Source organism: Zootoca vivipara, chromosome 1 (assembly GCF_965207765.1).
Source record: "Zootoca vivipara chromosome 1, rZooViv2.hap1.1, whole genome shotgun sequence".
Lineage (NCBI taxonomy): Eukaryota > Metazoa > Chordata > Lepidosauria > Squamata > Lacertidae > Zootoca > Zootoca vivipara.
The window spans coordinates 127,577,364-127,601,347 of NC_142582.1; the positions used below are offsets into that span (position 1 = coordinate 127,577,364).

Sequence of the window (23,984 nt, forward strand, 5' to 3'; positions counted from 1 at the left end):
CTCCCTCGCTCACCGACACTTGTGCTTAGACAGCATGAAAGCTACTTTTTTGCGACGACGCTGCCCCCCGCCCCCGATAGAAAAGGGGGGACTCATCCAGGTAGCAGTGCCTGTGCATGTTGACGCCCGCGCTCGCGCATGCACACAGTTCTGAATCCCAGCCGCACCACCAGGCTCTTTGGGCGCAGCGCACCTGCGCTCATGCTCCCCTTGAAAACATTCATGCACAGGCAGGACAAGATGAGGGAAGGAGGGCTATTGATGGGCTGGCAGGCAAGGCAGAAGGTAAAAAGACCTGGGGTCCTCCAAGACGATTGTTGGTTGGTTTAGAGTTTTCTTCTGAAACAGTATATATATATATATATATATATATATATATATATATATATATATATATATATGCAGGCACGCTCAGAAGTTGAGTTTCGTGACCGGCCTCTCGCGGCTGCTATCCGCCAGCTGGTTGGTGATACGCTTGCGGTTCCGCTTGAGTTTGGACAGATCTTTGTCAAAGACTTCGCCGGACCGCAAGGCCGAGACGAGGTCGTCGAACTCCCCGCCCTCCTCGCTGTTTTCTTTCGCCTTCCTTGCCTTGCGCTCCCTCTCTCGCTGCTCTTTGAGCTAATGGGAAGGGGAAAAGGAAGGGTTAACGGGGAGGGATTTGGCACACCCTACGAGCAACACACTGTAACTTAAAACATTGGGGACCAACTAAGTTTTGTCATAGGTATGAGCTTTCGTGTGCATGCACACGAAAGCTCATACCTATGACAAACTTAGTTGGTCTCTAAGGTGCTACTGGAAGGATTTTTTTATTTTGTTTTGACTGCATCAGACCAACACAGCTACCTACCCGTAATTAAAACATTGGGAAAGCGATAAACCAAAACCGACAGATTTTCCATCTTTGAGCTGATTGTGCCCTGTTTCTGCATCACCTTCTGATATATTTTTTAAGCCTACATGTAGATTTGTCCATGTGCATTTGTGTTAATGTATGCATTCCCCCCCCCCAATCATTTTTATTGGTTTTCATTTGTGCACACATTTTTATTGCTATTTTTCTACCCCTCATGTTATCCCAAGACAGACGCATGGCAACTTAACACCCCAACGACTAGATGCACCGACAGCTTGACTAGCATAGCTTGCGTTGTTTGCGAAGCAGCTGTCTGAAATGGGAGTCAAAACCATGGGTGCATCGAGCCACCTGCTCCCCCCCCTTCAGCTATAGGCTGCCAAGGACATCCGAGGGACCCCCAACCTACACGATTATCCCCACCTGGGCTTCCATGCGCGCCCGCCGCTCCTCTTCCTCCTTCTTCTTCCTCATGTTCTCATTCTCCTGTTTGGCTTCGGTCACAGCCTGCAGGAACTGGTCGAAGATCCCGAAGAACTCGTCCGGTTGCATTTTGCCAGCCTCTTCGCCAAAATGCTTCACTGCCTTGGCAAACTAGAGAAAGAAAATACTCATGTTGTTTTCTTTGTGGGGACTCACTGGCCCAAAGCAACCCTCTCAAAGTGAGCCTCTTTGGTCTAAATCAGTTGCTGATTCAGGAAGGAGATTTTCTCTGCAAACCTGTTTTGTATGCTTCTTTAGGCCGTATCCCCACTTGGCCATGAAGATCACTGAGTGACCTCAACCCCGTCCTCTTCCCTCGGCCTAACCTGCACCACAGGGTTGTTGTGTTGTGTTGTGTTGGGAGGTGAGGTTGTGAAGAATCACACAAGCTGATTGGAGGGAAATTTGGGGTGTGTGTGTAAAAATATAATAACTAAAGAAGGAGGCAAAAACTATTTGGAAACTACGACTCATCTAGAATGCAGCAGCTAGGCAGGTGACTGGGAGAGGCTGATGAAACCATATAACACCGGTCCTGAAAGACCTACATTGGCTCTTAGTACGTTTCTGAGCACAATTCAAAGTGTTAATGTTGACCTTTAAAGCCCTGAACAGCCTTGGCCCAGTATAACTGAAGGAGTGTCTCCACCACCATCATTCAGCCCTGATACTGAGGTCCAGCTCTGAGGGCCTTCTGGCAGTTCCCTCCCTGCGAGAAGTGAGGTTACAGGGAATCAGGCAGAGGGCCTTCTCAGTGGTGGCACCCGCCCTATGAAATGCCCTCCCATCAGATGTCAAGAATGCATATGCTGGAAGCCACCCAGAGTGGCTGGGGGTAATGCAATGGGCAGGGTGGAGTGCAATGCAATGCAATGCAAATAATTCTGAAATCTAAACACATTTGTTTCCTAATTTCACCGGGCCCCAAACAACAAGCGTTAGGTCAGACTTTGGCCAGTTCAGCTCATGATGCAAATCCTTAATCCCTTTCATATCTGGAGAGTGCAAGCCAAGGCCTTGCTCTGCTTTGCCCCATTACACCATTCCTTGCCCCCAAATCCGAATTCTGGTGGCTAGAGTGCCTCAACAAACCTCCCTTTCCAATGATCTGTTCTGCCTCCCCCTTCGGAACTGCTTCTGCCATTCTGAAGACATCAAGGAAGTCACACCTCTGCTTTTAATTAATGCCCTTTATCCTCTACCTCCTCTTTTTTTCATTATTAGTATTATTAACTCAGGAGCAATAAAACCAAAGGGGCACAACACTGCAGCAGAGAAGATAATAAAACTCAAACGCACAACAGGGAGAGGGGCAAACTCGCATTTTCAACTTCTCTTTGAAGGTTTGCGCTTGTATTTTATTTATTGTTGCCACATGCTTCAGCATTAGAACCAAATGTGCCATTGAAGCTTTTGGAAAGGAGGTGTCCCCACCCCCCACCCCTCCCTCTTTTTTCAAAAATGAAACTTTGCCCATCCAAAAGCACAAAGTCTGTGCAATCTACAGAAGCGCGCAAAGCAGATAAAATTCGCAAGCAGATAAAAATTGCTCGTGCAATGTCAAGGGTTTGTAAAATAAAGAAACACAAACAGATTCCAAGGGGCTTCTTGGTGGTCCTTTAGGGTCACTGGCTTTAGATGGTTTTAAGAAAAGAATTAGAGAAATAGTTGTGGACATCCAAAAAAATGAATTCCGGGAACTGTAGTTTGTTAAGGGTGCTGAGAGTTGCTAGGAGACCCCTTTCCCTGTCACACAGCTCCAATTCACAGAGTTCCCTGTGAAGAGGGATTGGTTGCCTAATTGTAGGTCTGCGACGGAACTTGGGAGTTCAAGGTTCTGGTTTAGTCACCCATTCAATGGGTTGCCTCGGGCAAGCCACATTCCCTCAGTTACCCAGCTGTAAAATGGGAATATGCAATCATGACCCAAACCACGGACTGCCATGCCTAGCCCTGATTTGGTGACAGGCATTGTGTCTTTGGAGGATGAACCAGACACTCCACAAGCTGAGGACCTTGGGGCAAATGAGCAGGCAGGGTCTCCTGGAACCAGCTCTGAGGAGCCCCAAGTCCTGCTTAAGAAGCCTTGGAACAGTCAGAGGAGGAGATGAAAACCGCCCTCAAGAATCCCAGCACCTAAAGGTTCAGGCTGATGTGTAGCAACATAACATGAATCTATGGACCCAGAGTAGTGGAACGGCTCTTGCGTGAAGGGTCTACTCATGAGTAAGCAATTCCTGAGACTCCTCTACTGTTAAGAACTATGAGTAGGGTGTGGTCTGGTAAGCCAGATAATATAAGGCCTTCTTGAGCCTTCCAGTGGCTCTCTGTCATTCTAGTTACTCCTCTTTGCGGCTGTCCCAGACTTTGGACTGTTTCATGACTTCGCTTCCGGGTCACATTTTGGACTTAAGACTGATTCTCTGTGCTTGACTTGGCTTGTTTGGACTGTGATGCAACTGTAGCCCTGCGCATGTTGGCAACTGCCTTTGGTGAGGGGCTTATATCCCCTGGAACTGAGGATGAGGGCCCTAATCCCTACAAAGCAGAGAGGCTTGGAGCGCCAGGGGCCTCCGGAGGCTTCACTTTCTTACCAGTTCTTTGGCCTCTGCCAGGAGATCTTCCACATCCGAGAAGCTAAAGCTGGCCAGCGTGATGAACTGGCTGACGACGGAAACAAACTTGTCTTCCGGGTGGGAAGGCTGAGATTTCTGGTACGCCAGTTCCTTTGGAGAGAGGAGAGGGGAGAGAGAGAGAGAGAGAGAGAGAGAGAGAGAGAAATTCATTTTGGTTATTGGGAGTTCAAGGAGAGGAACCATGGCAGTCATCCACCCAGGTGTTAGCTGGGATCCACAAAGACCTGAATGGCAGAAACCCAATGCTCAACACGTGCTCACCCAGTGTGAGAGCAGCTTTCATGCGGCACTATTTCATGCATTTAAGGTACATGTGTTGACTACTGCACCCACATGGGACCCACATGGGCGTAGGGATTATGGTGTGGATCACAGGAACGCAGAAAGCTGCCCTATAGTGAGCCAGGCGCATCCTTAGCCCTACCTGGAGATGCTCGGGATGGAACTTTCTGCATGCCAAGCAGATATCCTACCTTGAGCTGCCACCCTTGGGTCTATCCAACCCAAGAATTATCCTCCCTCCCAGTCAGGTATCATCATAAAACCTCCCTCCATCCTTGGAGGTTTTAAGCAGAGGTTGGGTGGCCATCTATCATGGATGCTTCAGCTGAGATTCCTGCATCGCAGGGGGGTGGACTAGAGGACCTTTGGTGTCCCTTCCAACTCTACAATTCTACGATTAAACTGTTTTAATGCTATATTTTATATTGCTGCGACCTGCTCATAGACCTTCCTGATGACTGGCGAGTTATAATGAACCAGATTAAATCTGAGGGAATTTGTGTGTGCAACCTACAACCTCATCTCTTATCCACAATCCCCCCATTCATTTGTATTCTACTTTTCTTTATCAAATCAGTTTACATTTACATTGTTGGTTGTTGTTGTTTTTTTAAATCAATATAACATAAAAGATACTTTAAAAAAGAAAGAATAGCTTTGCAAAGAAAATAAACAGCAGTAGCAAATGAACATACAAACTATAATAATTACACACACACACACACACACACACACACACACACACACAAGCAAACACAACCACGGCAGCATATAACAAGATCAGTCAGGCTGAGTCTAAGAATATTAAGCCCAGGCATCCCCAAACTTCGGCCCTCCAGATGTTTTGGACTACAATTCCCATCTTCCCCGACCACGGGTCCTGTTAGCTAGGGATCATGGGAGTTGTAGGCCAAGACATCTGGAGGGCCGCAGTTTGGGGATGCCTGATTAAGCCCCATCAGCAAAAACTCTTCTAAAACGCCAAGACTTCCAAGCATACAGTATCAGGTCTTCTCCAGCACAGCTGGCCGGGGTCTAACAGAAGTTGTGATCCAGAACATATGCAGGGAACCAGGTTGGCAAAAATTGGCAGGAAGGTTTCATCTGCATCAGCTGTGCCTATCCCAAAACAAACTTTTTTTAAAAATAAAAAATCTTATAATTAAAGCGACAAAGGCAAGCGACTCAGGTCCTTAAGAGTTCTATAAAACCATAATGAGCAGTAATGAGCTGCAGGTCAGGAAGGAGGAGAAGGAGAACGGCCTCTGGGAAGGGAGATAAAAGCAGCTCCATTCGCCTTTGCCTCCTTCCTCTCTTAAGGACGGATGCTTAAAAAAAAAAGCAGGGGGACCATTAAGTGGGTGAACAATACTTACTGTCTCCACAGCCCTCAGCCCACTCCTCAAGGTGCCAATTTCCTTCTCGAGCTCAGTCATGCTGCCAGAAATAAAGGAAGAGAGTTACATTTTCAAGCAGATTTCCAGAAACGCAGCTCTGAAGCCGCCCGCATGTCTCCCATTGAAAAAAAAAGACAAATAAAATATATAGTTTGCATTTCCTCCTGCTTTTGGGTTATGCTATCGTGTGCAGCAAACCTCGCACCAGCATCTTCTTTAAAAGCTGGTACCAGAATTTGGCTTCCCCTCCTCGTGGCTATTTCCTTTTGTGCCCTGTCTTTTAGACTTCAAGAGACAAGGGACTGCCTTGTTTTTTAATTGATCGTACGTAACCATAACTTTATCAACAAAAAGAACATTTGTTTGCCTGCCTCATCTGTCCGTCCTTCTGTCCGATTTCAAATACATTGCAAAAGCAAACTGGGAATAATAACTTCCACTTAAAAGGCTTGTTGAAAAACAGGATAAGATCTTCAATAGGTACCAAAAAGATGCTAGAGAAGGCATTTGTCTGACATGCAAACAAACAAATAATTTCGGGCGATGTGTGTTAAGAGTCAAAGTGGCCGTAGCAATGCGCATCGTGTAAAATTCAAATTCTCTTATTGACAAGTCTATGAATTATGACATTCACAGCCTGCAAAAGAGGAGTCTGAGACGAGAGGGGATAGCCATCTTCAAATATCGCAAGGGCTGACACATGGGAGAGGGAGCAAGCTTGTTTTCTCCTACTCTGGAGGGTAGGACTCGAACCCATGGCTTCAAGTCGCAAGGAAGGAGATTCTGACTCGGCATAAGGAAGAACCTTCTGACTGCGAGAACTATGGGGCAGGTGTCTAGGCCCCGCACAACAGAGTGAGCAGAATGTCCCCTAAACACCACAGGGATGGCTCGGCATGTTTCGAATCAAGTGGAGTAACACATCTTGCAGCCGAGGAGTGTGGTGGGATCCCCGATGCACCACTAAACCCAGGGTGGAAATTCTGAAACTGCAGCACTGGCGCTGAACATCTCCTGCATTGCAGGAAAGAGGCCTGCATGCCCTGGACCCAGACTGACCTTTCTGCCTCCGCTCACCTTTTGCACAAACAATCAAGCTCACAAACTGGCACCTGGCTTTCGACTCCCGCGAACTACAGGTGCATTTATTTTAGAGTTGATCATTGTGTCCTCTTGCTCCACTTGTTGCAGGGCCTCCCTATAAACCCAAGAAAGACCTGCTTGCTTCTCCTTAATTCACTTCAAACTCCTTTACGAAGCTACCTGCACATACCAATTAATGATGAAATGAAATCCCTCAAAGTGTGTTGATTAAAATCAGCAAGGAAGAAAGCGGAGGGAGAGAGCAAGTATCTGATTTAAAAACCAAATACCCCATCTTTGCAACCATGGATTTCTTGAACATGAGTGCACGCTAATTGGCTCACAATTAAACCACCTTGGCTTGCAGCTAAATAAAGCTGGTGGTTTTTTTGGAGGGTCTGTGTGTGTGTTTATGGCAGCTGGGTGTTTACTTCTATTTGGGCAGGTGCAGTGGGGCAACTTCTGGGTGGAGGGACACCTTGGCCTCATCCAAACCCTCTTCAGCATGGGGAGAACCCTCCCAGCAATGTCCTCATTGCGCTTTGCTTAGGGCTCAGCTCTGGATAGAAACGTGCTAAAAATCATGAACACTGTTGGCTTCCCGCAATCCCAGGCGTCGAGCCAATTGTACGACACTCACTTTACTTTGGCAGCCTGGGGGACATCCCTCAGTTCTTCGTGCAGGTTGAGAACTTTGGGGTACTTCTTTTCTACGATGGTGATGAGATAATGCAGCAGGGTAATGTTCCTACAACACAAGAAGGGCAGTGATTGATATATAGGGATGCAACAAAGGTTTGTGGCTCCTGTATTCAGCTGCAAAAATTGCCTATTTGTGAAGGATAGAATTGTTTCGGAGGAAGCAACAGGATTCTGAAAAGTTACTGTGAAAAGGGGCTCGTTGCACAGGGCAAACACAGTACAGAAGCGGGGGTGCAAGAGGAAGGTCTTCTGGGAAACAGACCTTTACTAAGGTGCAACAGCAAGACAGGCAGTCATAAGAAATGGCGGTGCCACTGCTGGGTGCTGCGCAGTCACAGTTTTATCCATGATACGGCCTTCTTGGTGGTGGCTCCCCATTTGTGGAATGCCCTCCATGGCATAGCTGCCAAGTTTTCCCTTTTCTCGCGAGGAAGCCTATTCAGCATAAGGGAAAATCCCTTTAAAAAAGGGATAACTTGGCAGCTATGCTCCATGGTGTGTTGTATTTTTATTAATTTTCAGGAGGAATCCAAAGCATTCCTATTTACCCAAGCATTTGCTGGCTGAAGGATAACAACATATTTTTTTATTTATACCCCGCCCATCTGATTGGGTTGCCCCAGTCACTCTGTGCAGCTTAACAGCCCAGTAGATTTCTTCCATCTCAAAAAAACTTAACAAAACATTAAACATTTAAAAACTTCCTTATGCGGGGCTGCCTTCAGGTGTCTCCTAATTTTCCCTGGCAACCTTGAAATTATTCACTGTCAGGATAGTTGATTGTTTTACAAGAAGCTGAACTCTTTTAGGATATGAACTAAACAGCCAGGCTCCAGACATCAGACACATCGCCTTGAATGAGGGTGCCTGACATAATAATGGTGGGGTGAGAATTCATTTGCAAAGCAACCGTTCCGTTATGAGAACCCCTTAGCGGATAAAGGTCCTGAACACAGGCCAGCAAGGTAGAAGCAGGCAAAGTTTAGGTGATATGAAGGGTTTCAACGTAAACCTGGGCTGAATCTCAAAAAAGTGTTTCTGCAGCTGTTCCTTGTGGGCATTACGTAAAAAAAGGTAATGGTTAATGGACTGTTAAGTCCAGTCGCGGATGACTCTGGGGTTGTGGTGCTCATCTCGTTCTACAGGCCGAGGGAGCTGGCATTTGTCCGCAGACAGTTTTTCCAGGCCATGCGGCAAGCATGACTAAGCCGCTTCTAGCGAACCAGAGCAGCGCACGGAAATGCCGTTTAGCTTCCCACCAGAGCGGTACCTATTTATCTACTTGCACTTTGACGTGCTTTCGAACTGCTCCCACAAAAAGAGATTCCTCCTCCATCCCCTTCTCACGCTCTCGAGGCAGAAGCGGCTTTGGCTTACTTGTCAATGCTGGATTTGGTGTCCGCAATCTTGTTGAGGCTGGCGATTTTGAACCCGTACGCATTTCCCCGTTGGCCTTTGTTCATGTAGTTCCCAAAGGCCAAAACCACCTCCAGGAGCTGCTTCAGGCTTTTGCTCTGGAACGTCTCTGTTGAAGCGGTGCGAATGGCTGCAAAGGGGGAAATATTTTGTTAGCAATATTATTATCATCGTCGTTATCATTGATTTATGAATCCCACACAGTCGCCCCCAAGGAGATGTACAGCAGAAAACTGTTAAAGAAAACAGTTAAAAACACAATCAGCAGATATGCAGTTTGCTTTATATTACGCTTTCGTTGCGCTTTTTATAACTGATGATCTGTAATGTCTTTTTAATGTTGCACACCACCCTGTGATCTTTTGATAAATGGCAGTATATGAATTGAATGAATGAATGAATGAATATTAAAAACAAAAACAAAATGGGCTCCCATGGCACAGACCCTTTCATCTAGCTGGGAAAACCTGCTGGAATGAAGATGCTTCAATATTTTTTTTCTGTGCAGCTAACAGGCACCTGGCATATTTTGTGCGTGAAGACTTTTCTTTGAGCAAGTGGTATGTACAGCGACGAAATAAGACTTCCTGCACCAGCATTAGAAAACAACTTAATCCTTCATATACTGTAGAAGTCTTTCATATGTTCATGGAAGGAAGGAGAGTTCAGGGTGCAGGGTAACAGTAATTGTACTGGAATGTGATCTTTATCCCTACATCTCTACCATTTTGTTGAAAGTAATTTTTTTAAAAAGTCGAAAATTTTTGCTTTGTTTAGGAAGATCCGAGCCAAAACACCCAGGGATTTAAAAAGCATCTCTCTCCCCCCCTTATAACACAAGACTTACCTTCCACTTTAGGCTTAACTTCAGCAACTCGCTCAGCAAACTTCTTTTTAAAATACAAGGACTGCAGCCTTTGCTGGTAATGGTTTATCCTGCAAGAGACAGAAAGAACAAACCTTGAGTTGGCAACTAGTAAAAGATCTGGCGGGAAAGAGCTGTGTCTCGGGTTGATATATATAGCTGTGGCTAGTAGCTCAAAACAGGTTTTGAAACCTGAGGACTTGCAAGGGGTACAGAGTTTGTCCTCAAAGGACACAAAACCAAGGGTCAACACTGTTTCCTCAGACAGGAACAGAGCTAAGGCTCTAGTCCAGGCACCCCCAAACTTCGGCCCTCCAGATGTTTTGGGACTACAATCCCCATCATCCCTGACCACTGGTCCTCTTAGCTAGGGATCATGGGAGTTGTAGGCCAAAACATCTGGAGGGCCGCCGTTTGGGGGTGCCTGCTCTAGTCCCATGGAAGGAAGGTAACCAGAAGTGCAAGGTGGTCAGGCACGAGACCAGTCCAGTTACAGGTAGTTCCAAATGTGGAACAGGTACCCCAGGGGTATACTATGCGTATGACAACTGTATGTTTACTTGACTTACTGCTGCTTTGGCCTATGCAGCTTTGGTTACCTGAAATGGAGGAGGATGTTAGTATTTCAAGCCTCTGATGCTGCAGATGAGATTGGTGTAAATCACATGCCTGTCTGTCTCTTTCGCTATATGTACGGTACTATGTACTCTACTTTTGCTTTTACTTCTGCCTCTTCTTCTCTCGGAGCTGGAGAGAGAAGACGCTATGACTCCTTTGTCTATACATAGTGTGTAAATATATACGTAGATTAGCTCTACGATGTCTCACGCTTCTTGCTGTGTTATGCTAGAAGATTAGTGTGCATATATCATTTGATATATGTTGCTGAAGTGCCCTGGAGAAGAAGGGAAATGCCTTTTCCAGAGCTGTGCATACCGGAGGATGCTTGGCGTTCGGGGGTTGCAGAAGGGGCCACCCCAGGGTGTTTTTCCAACATGATAGTGCCTGCTGAAGTCTGGATTGCCAAAGCCAACCATTTGCAGAAGACACCTCCATGCCCTTGACCAGGGGCCCCCAGACTAAGGCCCGCAGGCTGGATACGGCCCGAAGGCATCTTTTATCCGGCCCGCAATGACCCCTGCCGCCCGCTCTTAGCGCCACGGCACGGCACGGCTGCCCACTTCCAGGTCGGATGTACGCTGGAAATAGCTTGCGCGCATGCGCTAGCGTCATTTCTGGTGCACTTCTGGGTCGGAGGACGCTTGTGCGCATGCGCATGCACACAAGCTATTCCTGGCACTCCTCCCACCCGGACGTGTGTCGGAAATAGCATGCATGCACGCTCCCCAGCTCAGCAGGCACTGGCCCGAAGCCGGGTAAGTTTGGGGACACCTGCCCTTGACTAAGCACAACTTTCAATGGTGTTTACTGCAAGGATCTCTGAGCTTTCCTAGGAGCTAAAACCACCACCCAGACTCCATTGTTCCACTGGCTACAGCCAGGGTGGTGGCTCCATGTCTGGAGAATGACCCCCCCCCCCAACCCTCAACCCAACCTTATATTGCCTTGGACACTTTTAGATAAAGACCTGCCATTTTTGCCAGACTTTTAAGAGTCCAGTGGTTTAAGTCATATGTATTGGCGTTGCTAGTTACATAACGCAGAGATCGCCAACCTGTTCAGCCCAGAAGCTCTTTGCACAGAGGCCGGGCACCACGCTGCTGGGGCCACCACAACCATGCTGCAGAATGGAGCCCCAGAGGCAGGGGCTCCAAATTTTAGCTGCTGAAATTTGAGAGCCCAGATTCCGTCACTGCTTCACACCACCTCTCTCTTCCATTGAGTGTGTGTGCCCCGTCTTGGAATCCAAAGGAATATGGGAATGCTTAAGGGGAGGGGGTGTTCAGTGTAGGAGCGGCGTAGCCAGTGCAAATGGGAACTGAGCAGGAAGAACGAACAGTGCCTCGTGTATTGTGGATTTTTGAGGGGATATTTGCTGGGACCTTTCACAGGTGCCATAGGAGGTCCCACTGGCCACAATGACCTCCACAGGCACCATCTTGGCGACTCCGGATGGCAATTCACAATAATTGTTGCTATTTTTTTCCAATTATTGCCTATTATATTTTTGCAAACCGCCTGAGAAGGGGCCGCAGTCTGACACGGCCTGCGCTTTTGGCCCAGAGGGCAACTGTGTTTTCCTGCCGAAAATCACCTGCTCATTTCGAAGAGGAACCTGTCCGCCTTCGCCATTCGGTCCAACTCGTGCTTGTGCTCCTCCAGCAGGTCGATGTCAGCTTTTTCCGGAACGAATTTTAGAAGCTGAGAAAGGGACGGTTTTGGGGTGGTGGTGGTAGGGAGAGAGATAACACTTTAAAACACACTTGCCCCTCTCCTGTGTGGTCAGCATCTTCCTTGAGTGGGACGGCCAAAGGGCAGCTGTGAAACTGGCCCAAGGTCCTCTAACAGGGCCTCCGCCAATCTGGTGTCCTGCAGATGTTTTGGACTACAACTCCCATCATCCCGTGGGTACCTTGTAGGAGACTCACCCTCATCTGGATCCAGTCAACCAATTATGGAATGGCTGCTTGCAAAGAGGGCCATTCCTACTTAACTTGAAGGGGAGGCCCCCACCCAGGGCCAGATTTAGGTTTGATGAGGCCCTAAGCTACTGAAGGTAATGTCCAGCTGTCCTTTGTCAACAACAAATTGTTGCTGGTTTTGTGTGTGTTAAATACATGCTATATAGCAATTTATGTGCACCCTATATATAGAAAGGAGCAAACCAGTGATATTTTAGGGAGCAGGCTAGCAGGTAGGGCCCATGACTTACATCATAGGAGCCTACACAACACAAAGCACTGTTGCTGTATGTAGGTTTTATTTTGTTTTTTATCTTATATTTTGGAAATGTACATCCAGTTATTTTTCCTTTAATTCCCCCCCCCCCAAGAGAGCGGGGCCCTAAGCTATAGCTTGTTTAGCTTATATGTAAATCCGGCACTGCCCTCAACCTGCAGTTTAGAAGTGAGCAACTGGATTCTCCAAACTTCCCCAAAACGGAATTGGAGGAATTTGTAGAATTTAGATTTTTTTTAAAAAAATCTATAAAGATAGAGAATGTGGTTGGGGTTGTGTGAGAAGGGTGGAATAACGGCTGTGCAGCAATTGACGGAGGAGGAAAGGCACATAAGACCCACAGAAGTGGGGCCCAGGTTTCCAAGTGTTTTGTTAAACATATTCTCATTTTTAAAAAAACTGCAGCTCTTTTAAGTGATTCCAAGTGGCCTCACCTGTTCTAGCATATCTTTTGGCAGGTCCTCTTGTTCATCCATTGATAAGATGGCACGTTTGATTTCGTCGTTGGACAATTTTAGCCTGGAAAAGCAACAACGGGACACCCTGTTAGGCACACGTGGCAGGCAGACCGGACAAGTATCCAAAATCTTGAGGCTCAGTTGCAGCTTTGGTCCCAGACAAGCCCAGTCTCGTACGTGGAATTGTATATGGAAGGCAATAAGGGTGTTCGCCCAAACTGTCCATGCCACCTATGGTTTTATTCATGTAGTTCATACAACTCATATACAGATTGATTGCAAAAACCCAACCTTCAAAAGCGATTTACGAAAAGAATAAAACTACCACTATAAACAGCTGAAGACCGCTCTTTAAAACACTGAGACATTAATTAAAATATCAGAACGTTTGGCAAGCTAAAAAAACGGATCAAAACACATGTAAACAGCCTACATTTCTGGTTATGTAGGAGAGGAATCCTGGGCCAATCCTCACTGCGGTTGTTCAGCCCAGACACTGAGGTCCAGCTCCGTCAGATGTTTTCAATGATAATGATAATGATGATGATGATAATAATAATAATAATAATAATAATAATAATAATAATAATAATAATGATGTTATTATTTGTACCCTGCCCATCTGACTGGGTTGTCAAGGAGATGAGTAACTATAGAACCTTAAGAAGATGAATGAAGGCAGCCCTGTATAGGGAAGGGGTTTTTTTATGTTTAATGCTTTATTATGTTTTTATATATGTTCGAAGCAGCCCAGAGTAGATGGCAACCCAGTCAGATGGGTGGCATACAAATAAAAACATTATTATTCTTGTGATTATTGTTACTACTGTAACTCTTGTTAACAGACCTCTGGGTTTAGGGTGGTATATAAACTTAATGAAGAAGAAGAAGAAGAAGAAGAAGAAGAAGAAGAAGAAGAAGAAGAAGAAGAAGAAGAAGAAGAAGAAGAAGAAGAAGTTTGTATACTGCCCTTCATCAGGAGATCACAGGTTGCTTGACAACACAGAAACACAAAATGAGAACACAAAACGCATAATAAAGACAAAAGCAAAGCAAACCAATAAACCCCCTCCCACAGACACCTTAAAAAGGCTATAGAATGTTAATAATCTTTTTTTAAACAAACAAACAAACACCTTTATTATATAAAAAAATTCCTTCAGTAGCACCTTAAAGACCAACTAAGTTTTTATTTTGGAATGAGCTTTCGTGTGCATGCACACTTCTTCAGATACACTTGAAACAGAAGAGTCAGACCCTTATGTATATACAGAGGGTGGTGGGGGTGGGTGGGAATGGGTGATGGGCTGATGGGAGTGGTGAACCTGTAGATGGCAGCAATCTACAGGTTTACCACTCCCATCAGCCCATCACCCATTCCCATCACTCCCACCCCCCACCCTCTGAATATACATAAGGGTCTGGTGGATTCTGTTTCAGTGTATCTGACGAAGTGTGCATGCACACGAAAGCTCATACCAAAATAAAAACTTAGTTGGTCTTTAAGGTGCTACTGAAGGAATTTTTTTTATTTTGCTTCGACTCAGACCAACACGGCTACCTACCTGTAACCTTTATTATATGTAACTGCATCTCAATGTTTTTATACTGCATATGCTCTATGCATGGTTCCCATATTGTTTGTATGGTTATATTATTTTGTACATATGTTTAGGGTGAATTGGGGGGAGGGGAATCTCTTTAAGGATGCACTTTTTCAAGTTTTAGAAGGGAAGGAGGCACTGTGGTCTAAACCACTGAGCCTAGGGCTTGCTGATTGGAAGGTCAGGGGGTGAGTTCTCATTGCTTGGTCCCAGCTCCTGCCAACCTAGCAGTTCGAAAGCACGTCAAAGTGCAAATAGATAAATAGGGACCGCTACAGCGGGAAGGTAAACGGCGTTTCCGTGCGCTGCTCTGGTTTCACCAGAAGCGGCTTAGTCATGCTGGCCACATGACCTGGAAAAACTGTCTGCGGACAAACGCTGGCTCCCTTGACCTTTAAAGCGAGATGAGCGCCGCAACCCCAGAGTTATTCGCGACTGGACTTAACTGTCAGGGGTCCCTTACCTTTACCTCCCCCCACCCCGGTTTTATTTTTTGTCTCATTGAACCCTTCTTACGATCACAGCCTGAAAAGGCAGTCAAGAGGGAAAGGGGGAAGGGGAAAAAAGGAGACAACGGAAGGAATATTTGCATGCTAAGTGATGACAAGAATAAGAGGTTTGCTGGAATGCAGGAAGCTGTAGGGCAAGGTTTTCCAAAACTTGGCCCTCTAGCTGTTTTTGGACTATAATTCCCATCATCCCTGACAACTGGTTCTGCTATCTAGGGAAGATGGGAGTTGTAGTCTGAAAACAGCTGGAGACCCAAGTTTCGGAAATACTGCTTTAGGGGAAGGGGCATAGCATTAGGGGAAGGGGCAGGATAGGAATTTGATTCGATTTGGTAACCATGATGGAACCGCACATTTCTCAAGAGGTTTTGTACATCTTTCCTGGGCATGGGCCCTGTCCGCTGTGTGGACTAGCAAAAAGGATCAACTCGGTGTCAGCAAGACCTTGGTGGGGCTTTTGCGGTACAGGATAGGCTCAAAACCAGCCCTGTGGGTCCAGGAAAACAGAAAACCTCTGCATGAAAGTGCCCTTAAAAGCTCTTTGAATGCCAGCGGGGGAAGGAGACGTCTCCTGGTGCCAAACAGAATAGCCTCAGCTCCGACAATTATCATGGGAAAGAGGCCAGCCAAAAAAAGCTATAAGCTGATAACTGAGGGTAGGGAGGAGGGGAAGCCCCCCCCCAGCCCAAACACACAATAATTATCTTTTGTTGGCAACAGCTGCCGGGCGCAGACGGGCAGCGGGTGGAACTGGGTCACGGTGTCGGCCACCGCAAGGATTTAAGCCCCGAACTTTGTCAATGGGATGCGTCAGCTTAGCAGGCTGCTGCTGCTGTGGGCAGTTTCTGCCCAGACAAAATGACAAGCTTTGCGGAGGAGAAAGTGGCAGAGGGGTGGGGGAGAGGGCAGAGAGCCAAACACACAGGGAAGGGGGTGGAGGGAGAGGGGGGACCCTCCTTCCGCAGCCCAACAAGTCGGTCTGGAGGGGAGTTTGGCAGCTTGGGAAAAGGGGGTGAGAAACAAACACTCAGGGGCTTCCCAGAGGGGCATCTGTGAAGAGAGGGGACTGTCATTCCCCCTTTGGCCTCATCCAGGCTCCTTTTAGCTGCTTGAAGAGGAGCAACACCAAGGCAGAAACATGCTAGCAAACCCAAGAAATCAGAGTTGCATGGGCAGCTTAATTTTTTTTTTGGGGGGGGGGGGCTGGAGAAGAGAAGGTTAAGGTGTGATATGATAGCCATGTTCAAATATATGAAAGGATGTCATATGGAGGAGGGAGAAAGATTGTTTTCTGCTGCTCCAGAGAAGCGGACACGGAGCAATGGATTCAAACTACAAGAAAGAAGATTCCACCTAAACATTAGGAAAAACTTCCTGACAGTAAGAGCTGTTTGGCAGTGGAATTTGCTACCAAGGAGTGTGGTGGAGTCTCCTTCTTTGGAGGTCTTTAAGCAGAGGCTTGACAGCCATCTGTCAGGAATGCTTTGATGGTGTTTCCTGCTTGGCAGGGGGTTGGACTGGATGGCCCTTGTGGTCTCTTCCAACTCTAGGATTCTATGGTTTGGGCATCTCCATTTTTTATGGGTTGTGGGGTACTGCCATTGGGGGCAGCCATGCCCTGGGCACCAGGGAGGTGGAACAGAAATTTACTTCACTGGGGAAGAGCTGTGGCTCAGTGGTAGAGAACTTGCCTGGCATGCAGAAGGTAATGGATTTAATCCCTTGCATCTCCTGGGAATGCCCGCTGCTTGAAACCCTGGCGATCTGCTGCCAGCCAGTGTAGGTAATACTAAGCTTGATGGCCCAATGGTCTGGCTCTGGCTAAGGGTGCTTCCTGTGTTTCCATCTCGATCAGCCCTGGATGGCACCTACTGCACGAATGGGGATTTTTGGGGAAGGGAGAGCAGCTGCCTTGCATGCAGAAGGTCCTGGGTTCAAATCCCTGGCATCTCCCGTTAGGACTGGGAATGTACCATAGAATCATAGAGTTGGAAGAGACCACAAGGGCCATCCAGTCCAACCCCCTGCCAAGCAGGAAACACCATCAGAGCATTCTTGACATATGCCTGTCAAGCCTCTGCTTAAAGACCTCCAAAGAAGGAGACTCCACCACACTCCTTGGCAGCAAATTCCACTGCCGAACAGCTCTTACTGTCAGGAAGTTCTTCCTAATGTTTAGGTGGAATCTTCTTTCTTGAAGTTTGACTCCATTGCTCCGTGTCCGCTTCTCTGGAGCAGCAGAAAACAATCTTTCTCCCTCCTCCATGCTTGAAACCCTGGAGAATCGCTGCCGGTCAGTGTAAAAAGGTAAACGGTAAAGGACCCCTGGACAGTTATGTCCAGTCAAAGGCGACTATGGGGTGCGGTGCTCGCTTTCAGGCTGAGGGAGCTGACGTTTGGCCAGCTTTCCAGGTCATGTGGCCAGCAGGACTAAACCGCTTCTGGTGCAACAGAACACTGTGACGGAAACCAGAGCACACGGAAACGGTGTTTACCTTCCTGCCGCAGTGGTACCTATTTATCTGCTTGCACTTTGATGTGCTTTCGAACTGCTAGGTTGGCAGGAGCTGGGGCAGAGGAACCGAAGTTGCAGGGGTTCGAACCGCTGACCTTCTGATCGGCAAGCCCAAGAGGCTCAGTGGTTTAGACCACAGCAGCACCCGTGTCCGCTCAGTGTACACAATACTGTACTAGATGGAACACTGGATTCTGGCTTTGTATCTATTCCTGTGTTCCAGGAATAGAAAGCCCACCCCAGACCCTCACAGGCCAGGAGGAGGCATCAAGAGCCTCTGTCTCAGTCTTGCCTGCGTACTTTTTCTTTTTTTAGGGGGTGGAAAATAAAATAACAATCAAGCACAGTCACCCTGCACAGCCACCCCTTAACTCTTTAACTCCTCTCCCTGGAAATGCTTCCGATATTCTCCTACGTGCCTGGATAGCTCAGTTGGTTAGAGCATGGAACTGGTAGTGCCAGGGTTGCAGGTTTGATCCCTGTGTGGGACAGCTGCATATTCCTTATTTTTATTATTATTTTAATTTGTATACCCCCCCTATACCCATAGATCTCAGGGTTTTTTCCCCTGCATTGCAGGGGGCTGGACTAGATCAAATCAAATCAAACTTTATTTGCATGGCCGACAGGCCATAGCATGAAAAGGACAAACACTAACAAAAATACATTACATATATGGTTACCAATAAAACCTAATAAAAAAATTCCTTCAGTAGCACCTTAAAGACCAACTAAGTTTTTATTTTGGTATGAGCTTTCGTGTGCATGCACACTTCTTCAGATACACTGGAAACAGAAGTGTCAGACCCTTATATATATATACAGAGGGTGGTGGGGGTGGGTGGGAATGAGTGATGGGCTGATGGGAGTGGTAAACCTGTGGATGGCTGTTAACGGCTGCTGATGAAGTTCCAGGCCATAGCTGCCAAGTTATCCCTTTTTTTAAGGGATTTTCCCTTATGCTGAATAGGCTTCCTCGCGAGAAAAGGGAAAACTTGGCAGCTATGTTCCAGGCCAGTTAAGTGTTGGGCCCAGCCAAATTGAAAGATTGTGAATATGGCCTCAGGGGGATGGTCAGGACAAGGAGAAAGATAATAATAACCAAATAAGCAGGGCTGGACTAGATCAGTGTTTCCCATACAAGGGTCTCTAGCTGTTTTTGTGTACTACAACTCCCATCATTCCTAGCTAGCAGGACCAGTGGTCAAGCATAGGAACTGTACAGATGGAAGTACCCAGCATAGCTGTCAAGTTTTCCCTTTTCTCGCGAGGAAGCCTATTTAGCATAAGGGAATTTCCCTTTAAAAAAAGGCAGAACTTGACAGCTATGGTACCCAGGTGTTAGGAAAACGTATTTAGGCATGCCACAACTGCAGCTGGGATCTTGTTAGCGCAGAAATGGCAGGTTAGTGAGGTCCCTAATAAGGAGGATTGGCAATTAAAAATGATAGAATATGCAGAGCTAGCGGGTTTAACTAGTAAAATAAGAGAGCAAGGAGATCAAGTACGGTGGTACCTCCGGTTGTGCACAGGATCCGTTCCGGAGCTCCGGTCGGGCCCCGAAGAATTCACAACCGGAGGTGCCGCTTCTGTGCATGCGCACAGTAGAGTGCTTTTGCGCCTGCGCGCGTGGCAAAACCCGGAAAAACACTTCCGGGTTTGCCACGTTCACATCCCGAAGGATACGCAACCAGAGATGTGCGTATCCAGAGGTACCACTGTATATAAAGACGAATGGAAAAACTTCTGTGGAGTATTTGGCAAATAATTGTAATCACGTGAAAACATTAGCAGCATTAAGGTAAATTCAGCAGCAGCATAATATAAAATAAAGGAAGAATAAAGGGGAAAGAGAACTAAATGCATATATAAGAATATGCAGGAATGGTGGGAAAATCAAAGGAACCAGGGAAGGAGAAGGAGGAAGGTCGCAAATGACCATTTTATTATAAAGTAAGATAGGAATGAGGGGAAATGTTGATTTTAATGTGACTGTGGTTTTGGAAATTGTAATAATGAAAAGAATATAAATAAAATTCAGAAAAAGAGGATGGGTAGGAAGGAAATCCAAGTTTGGGAAGAAGAAGAAGAGTTTGGATTTGATATCCCGCTTTATCACTGCCCTAAGGAGTCTCAAAGCGTCTAACATTCTCCTTTCCCTTCCTCCCCCACAACAAACACTCTGTGAGGTGAGTGGGGCTGAGAGACTTCAGAGAAGTGTGACTAGCCCAAGGTCACCCAGCAGCTGCATGTGGAGGAGCGGAGACGCGAACCCGGTTCCCCAGATTACGAGTCTACCGCTCTTAACCACCACACCCACTGGCTCTCGCCAGGAAACATTGGACTAAATGATTCTCAGGTCCCTTCCAAGTCGACAGTTTGATGATTCTGCATGGCAGCTTTGGAGCAGTGGGAGGGAATGATTTAGCATGCAAGAGAGAAAAAGATGGAAAGGGGGAGTCTGCTTGGCACAGATTGAAGGTGAAATGGTGACAGATTCTCCATTTCATAGCTCAGTGGCAGAGCCTCTGCCTTGCGAGCGGAAGGACTGTGTTCAATCCTCAGCATCGCCAGGTACAACTGGGAGAGGCCTCTACCTGAAAACCTGAGGTTCTGCTGCCAGTCATTGCAGGCAGTACTGAGCTAGAGGGTCCATAAAGGTAGCTTCCTCTGCTTCTATATCGGTTCCCCCACTGGCCTCCTAATGAAACCCAACAGGGCAAGGAGGCTTACAGAAGCACACCTGTCCTGGATGCAAGGAACAGGTATATCTAGCCTGGTCCAGCGCAATTTGAGCCCCCAGGCGCAGAAGCCATTAGGTGGCCATGCGGCGCTTGCAGGAAGGGGGCACTGGGAGAAAACCAGAACGGCAAAAATACTCGCCTGCACAAGGTGAAATCTAACATGACCTCACCCTGCAATCGTTCTCCCCAGAGCCAGGCGCAGAGAGATAAAATATCTCGCAAGACAGAACCTCTCTCTTTGCTGCATGCCAGACAATATCTGGTTTGCTTTATGAACGTCTAGGATAAATAAGGAGCCTGCTTGCATGCAGAGGTCCTTCGTCAGCTCCAGGGTGCGAGGAGAAATGCAGCAAATAATGGCATTGGAATCATAGAATCATAGAGTTGGAAGAGACCACAAGGGGCCATCCAGTCCAACCCCCTGCCAAGCACCATCAAAGCATTCTTGACATATGCCTGTCAAGCTTAAAGACCCCCAAAGAAGGAGACTTCACCACACTCCTTGGCAGCAAATTCCACTGCCAAACAGCTCTTACTGAATCCTAAAGGAATCCTAAAGCTGTGAAATGTGGCTCACAGCCTTCCTAGGCAAAAGAACTGCAGGATTGTTTTGTTGACCGCAAGAGCATCCAGAGGTCAAGGTCATCCTCAAGGACAACAACCCTCCCAGGCAGGCCAGGCTTAGAGGAAGCCACTGGGGTAGGACCACCCAGTTAGCTTCAAAACTGAGGGGAATGGACCCAGCACCCTGTCTACTATAAGGTTACCAGATTTTTTTCAATGAACCCGGGGACATTTTTCAACTTCCTAATAAATAGATGGATTTTGTCAGGGGACTAATTTGTAAATCTGGGGACTGTCCCCAGGAAACGGGAACGTCTGGTAACCTTAGTATACTATGCCACTCACTCAGAGATTAAATTTGTATATTTTATGTGAGAATTACCTCTTATCCTATGTAGTGAAGAATTTTAGCACACCAATTAGCAAAAACCCAGTTTGGACGGTGGTTTTATTGCATATGTAGCAATTGTTATTGGATGATGCCATGCCCTTTGGCTGGTATAATAAAGTTTGGGACGATGACTATGCCACTCGTGAGAGCCAGTGTGGTGTAGTGGTTAAGAGCAGTGGACTCGTAATGTGGGGAACCAGGTTCGCTTCCCCGCTCCTCCACATGCAGCTGCTGGGTGACCTTGGGCTAGTCACACTTCTCTGAAGACTCCTTACGGTAGTGATAAAGCGGGATATCAAATCCAAACTCTTCTTCTTCTTCTTCTAAAACAAATTACTGTTGTGGTTAGTGAGCAACTGCTGTATTGTTTTACGCAATTACGGTTCCAGCTATAGAAAACCATTCAGCTGAGATATTTGCCAGATTCGCTTCACCTTAAGGCGTTTACAAAGGGAAAAGAATGGAAGAGGTACCTGGAGAGGAGAATATTGCAGTTCTGAGCCCTCCGCCCGTCTATAACTGAAAGCTCCTTGACTTTATGCCGCGAACTGAGGGTGTCGTCCAGAGAATCTTCTTTCTGCAGGAAGCATGAAAAGAATCCATTAATAAGCACATGCGCACATCAACATTTCAGAACTTCCGGCGCATGCCAGCATCCCGTACATCAATCAAGAACCTTTACCGCGGCAGACGAGAAAAACCCGGAGCCTGCAACTGAAATACAATCAGCTGTTTCATAAACCAGAATGTTCTTTTGGGGAAAGGGAGAGGGGGAAAAAAAGCTATTGGTTACAAGTGTATAAATATTTATCCAGATGGAAAGATTTAAGAACCCGCAAGTGTGCGGACAGTGGGGATCATGTAAAGGCTTTCCTCGCGCACACAAATTACGATATTCTATTTGGAACTGTTTGCCTAGCAGCTGGCAAGACTGCAGAGCTCTGTTCAGGAGTTTCAAAGCCCCGTTTCGTTTTTTGAAGGGGTGGCACTGTGGTCTAAACCACTGAGCCTCTTGGGCTTGCCGATCAGGTCGGCGGTTTGAATCCCCGCAACGGGGTGAGCTCCCATTGCTCTGTCCTAGCTTCTGCCAACCTAGCAGTTCTAAAGCATACCAGTGCGAGTAGATAAATAGGTACCGCTACGGTGGGAAGGTAAACAGCGTTTCGGTGTACTGTGGCTTCCGTCACAGTGTTCCTTTGCGCCAAAAGCAGTTTAGTCCTGCTGGCCACATGATACAGAAAGCTGGCTGTGGACAAACGCTGGCTCCTTTGGCCTGAAAGCAAGATGAGCGCCGCAACCCCATAATCGCTTTTGACTGGACTTAACCGTCCAGGGGTCCTTTACCTTTTACCTTACAGCCCCAGATCAGTGCCAGAGGTTCAAATCCTTGGCATCGCTAGACAAACTGGGATTGGAAAGATTCCTGCCAGCCAGAGTAGACAGCACTGGTCTAGGAAGAGCAATATTCCCCCCCCTCCAAAACGGCAGGTGAAGTATTGGTGGCTGTGCCATTACTGGGGGCTGCCTACTTGGCGCTGACCCCCCGCACTTGACAGAGCCTTTTCAGGGATGGCTCCCCATTTGTGGAATGCCTTCCCTGGTGTGGTCTCCCTGTCTCCCTCCTTATTGGCTTTTGGAAGGAATCTAAAAACTGAATTTGATGGCTGAAAAGCACAATTTCTGGTGATCCTGAAATCACCGACTGAGAGAAATACTGTATCTATTTATCTTGTTTTTGATGTGTTTGCTGCTCCGGACTCCTCTGGGAGGAAGGGTGGGATATAAACTGAATCATTGCCATCAATAACATCAAATGACAACAGCTGTCTTGAACCTTGGATGTCATACCTCGAAATGCGCAAATATGGAAAAATGCCCTGGGATTGCTGAAACAAGATGAAGGAAGTCCAGTAACCTTGCACATAAATACAAACAAGTAACATAAAACAAAGAGAGGTTCGTTCTGCCAACACATATGCACACACTTTCCAGCGCTTGAGTGACCTGCGGCCTCTCTGCAACAAGACACAGCATAGGCCGAGTGCGAAACAAGCACGTAAGGATTAGAGAAGCAAGGAATAAGTCACTGTTGTTAAGCATAGTCATTTAATTTAATGAACTTGGGAATGCTTAAATGCATTATTGTGCTTAATTCTGGAACGCTCCCCAGTAACCCTCGTGCAATTGGTTAAATCTGGTCGCATGGGAGGTATCTTATTACAGTCTCGATTTTGTTTGTTTTTGTGTGTGTAAGTGACTTGACTGCAATGGCTGCATCTCCATGAACACTGAAGAAGAGACAGTGTTAGATAACTGTGGCTGAATCTACACAGATATAAAAAAAACGCTGTGAAAATCCCTTTAAAAAAAGTTGTAAAATATATATGGAATTTGCCATTAGCTCATCGGCGCCATCTAGTGCCACATTTCTCTAATGCACTTAAAGCACACTTAAAACGTTATATTGGCAGCTGTATAGCTGAGTCCTAGAAAGAAGTATGGAAGTTGATATTCTCCCAAAGAAGCAGTAAGCAGAAGTCTGCTGGAAGGAGAAAGTGGAAACCTCTCAGAAGGATCTGCATGGCCCGGCTGGGTCATGAGTGCAAGTACTGGAAAG

At 46.8% G+C, this 23,984-nt stretch overlaps 1 protein-coding gene across 2 annotated transcripts in view; it reads right to left on the minus strand.

Annotated features, from left to right (window-relative positions):
- Positions 1 to 326: 326 nt before the first annotated feature.
- The window catches only part of DAAM1 (dishevelled associated activator of morphogenesis 1), a 172,680-nt gene continuing 149,022 nt past the window's right edge, over positions 327 to 23,984 (minus strand). The window contains exons 17-26 of one of the 2 annotated variants that reach the window (XM_060271207.2): positions 21,841 to 21,944; positions 13,017 to 13,101; positions 11,939 to 12,045; positions 9,706 to 9,794; positions 8,820 to 8,988; positions 7,381 to 7,488; positions 5,637 to 5,697; positions 3,937 to 4,068; positions 1,283 to 1,453; positions 327 to 621 (exon numbers count right to left, since the gene is read on the minus strand). In XM_060271207.2, coding sequence (XP_060127190.2) covers positions 412 to 621; positions 1,283 to 1,453; positions 3,937 to 4,068; positions 5,637 to 5,697; positions 7,381 to 7,488; positions 8,820 to 8,988; positions 9,706 to 9,794; positions 11,939 to 12,045; positions 13,017 to 13,101; positions 21,841 to 21,944 — 1,236 coding nt within the window. In that variant the 3' untranslated portion in view covers positions 327 to 411. The remainder of the gene's footprint in view (positions 622 to 1,282; positions 1,454 to 3,936; positions 4,069 to 5,636; positions 5,698 to 7,380; positions 7,489 to 8,819; positions 8,989 to 9,705; positions 9,795 to 11,938; positions 12,046 to 13,016; positions 13,102 to 21,840; positions 21,945 to 23,984) is intronic. The other variant, XM_035104035.3, reaches the window with a different exon arrangement.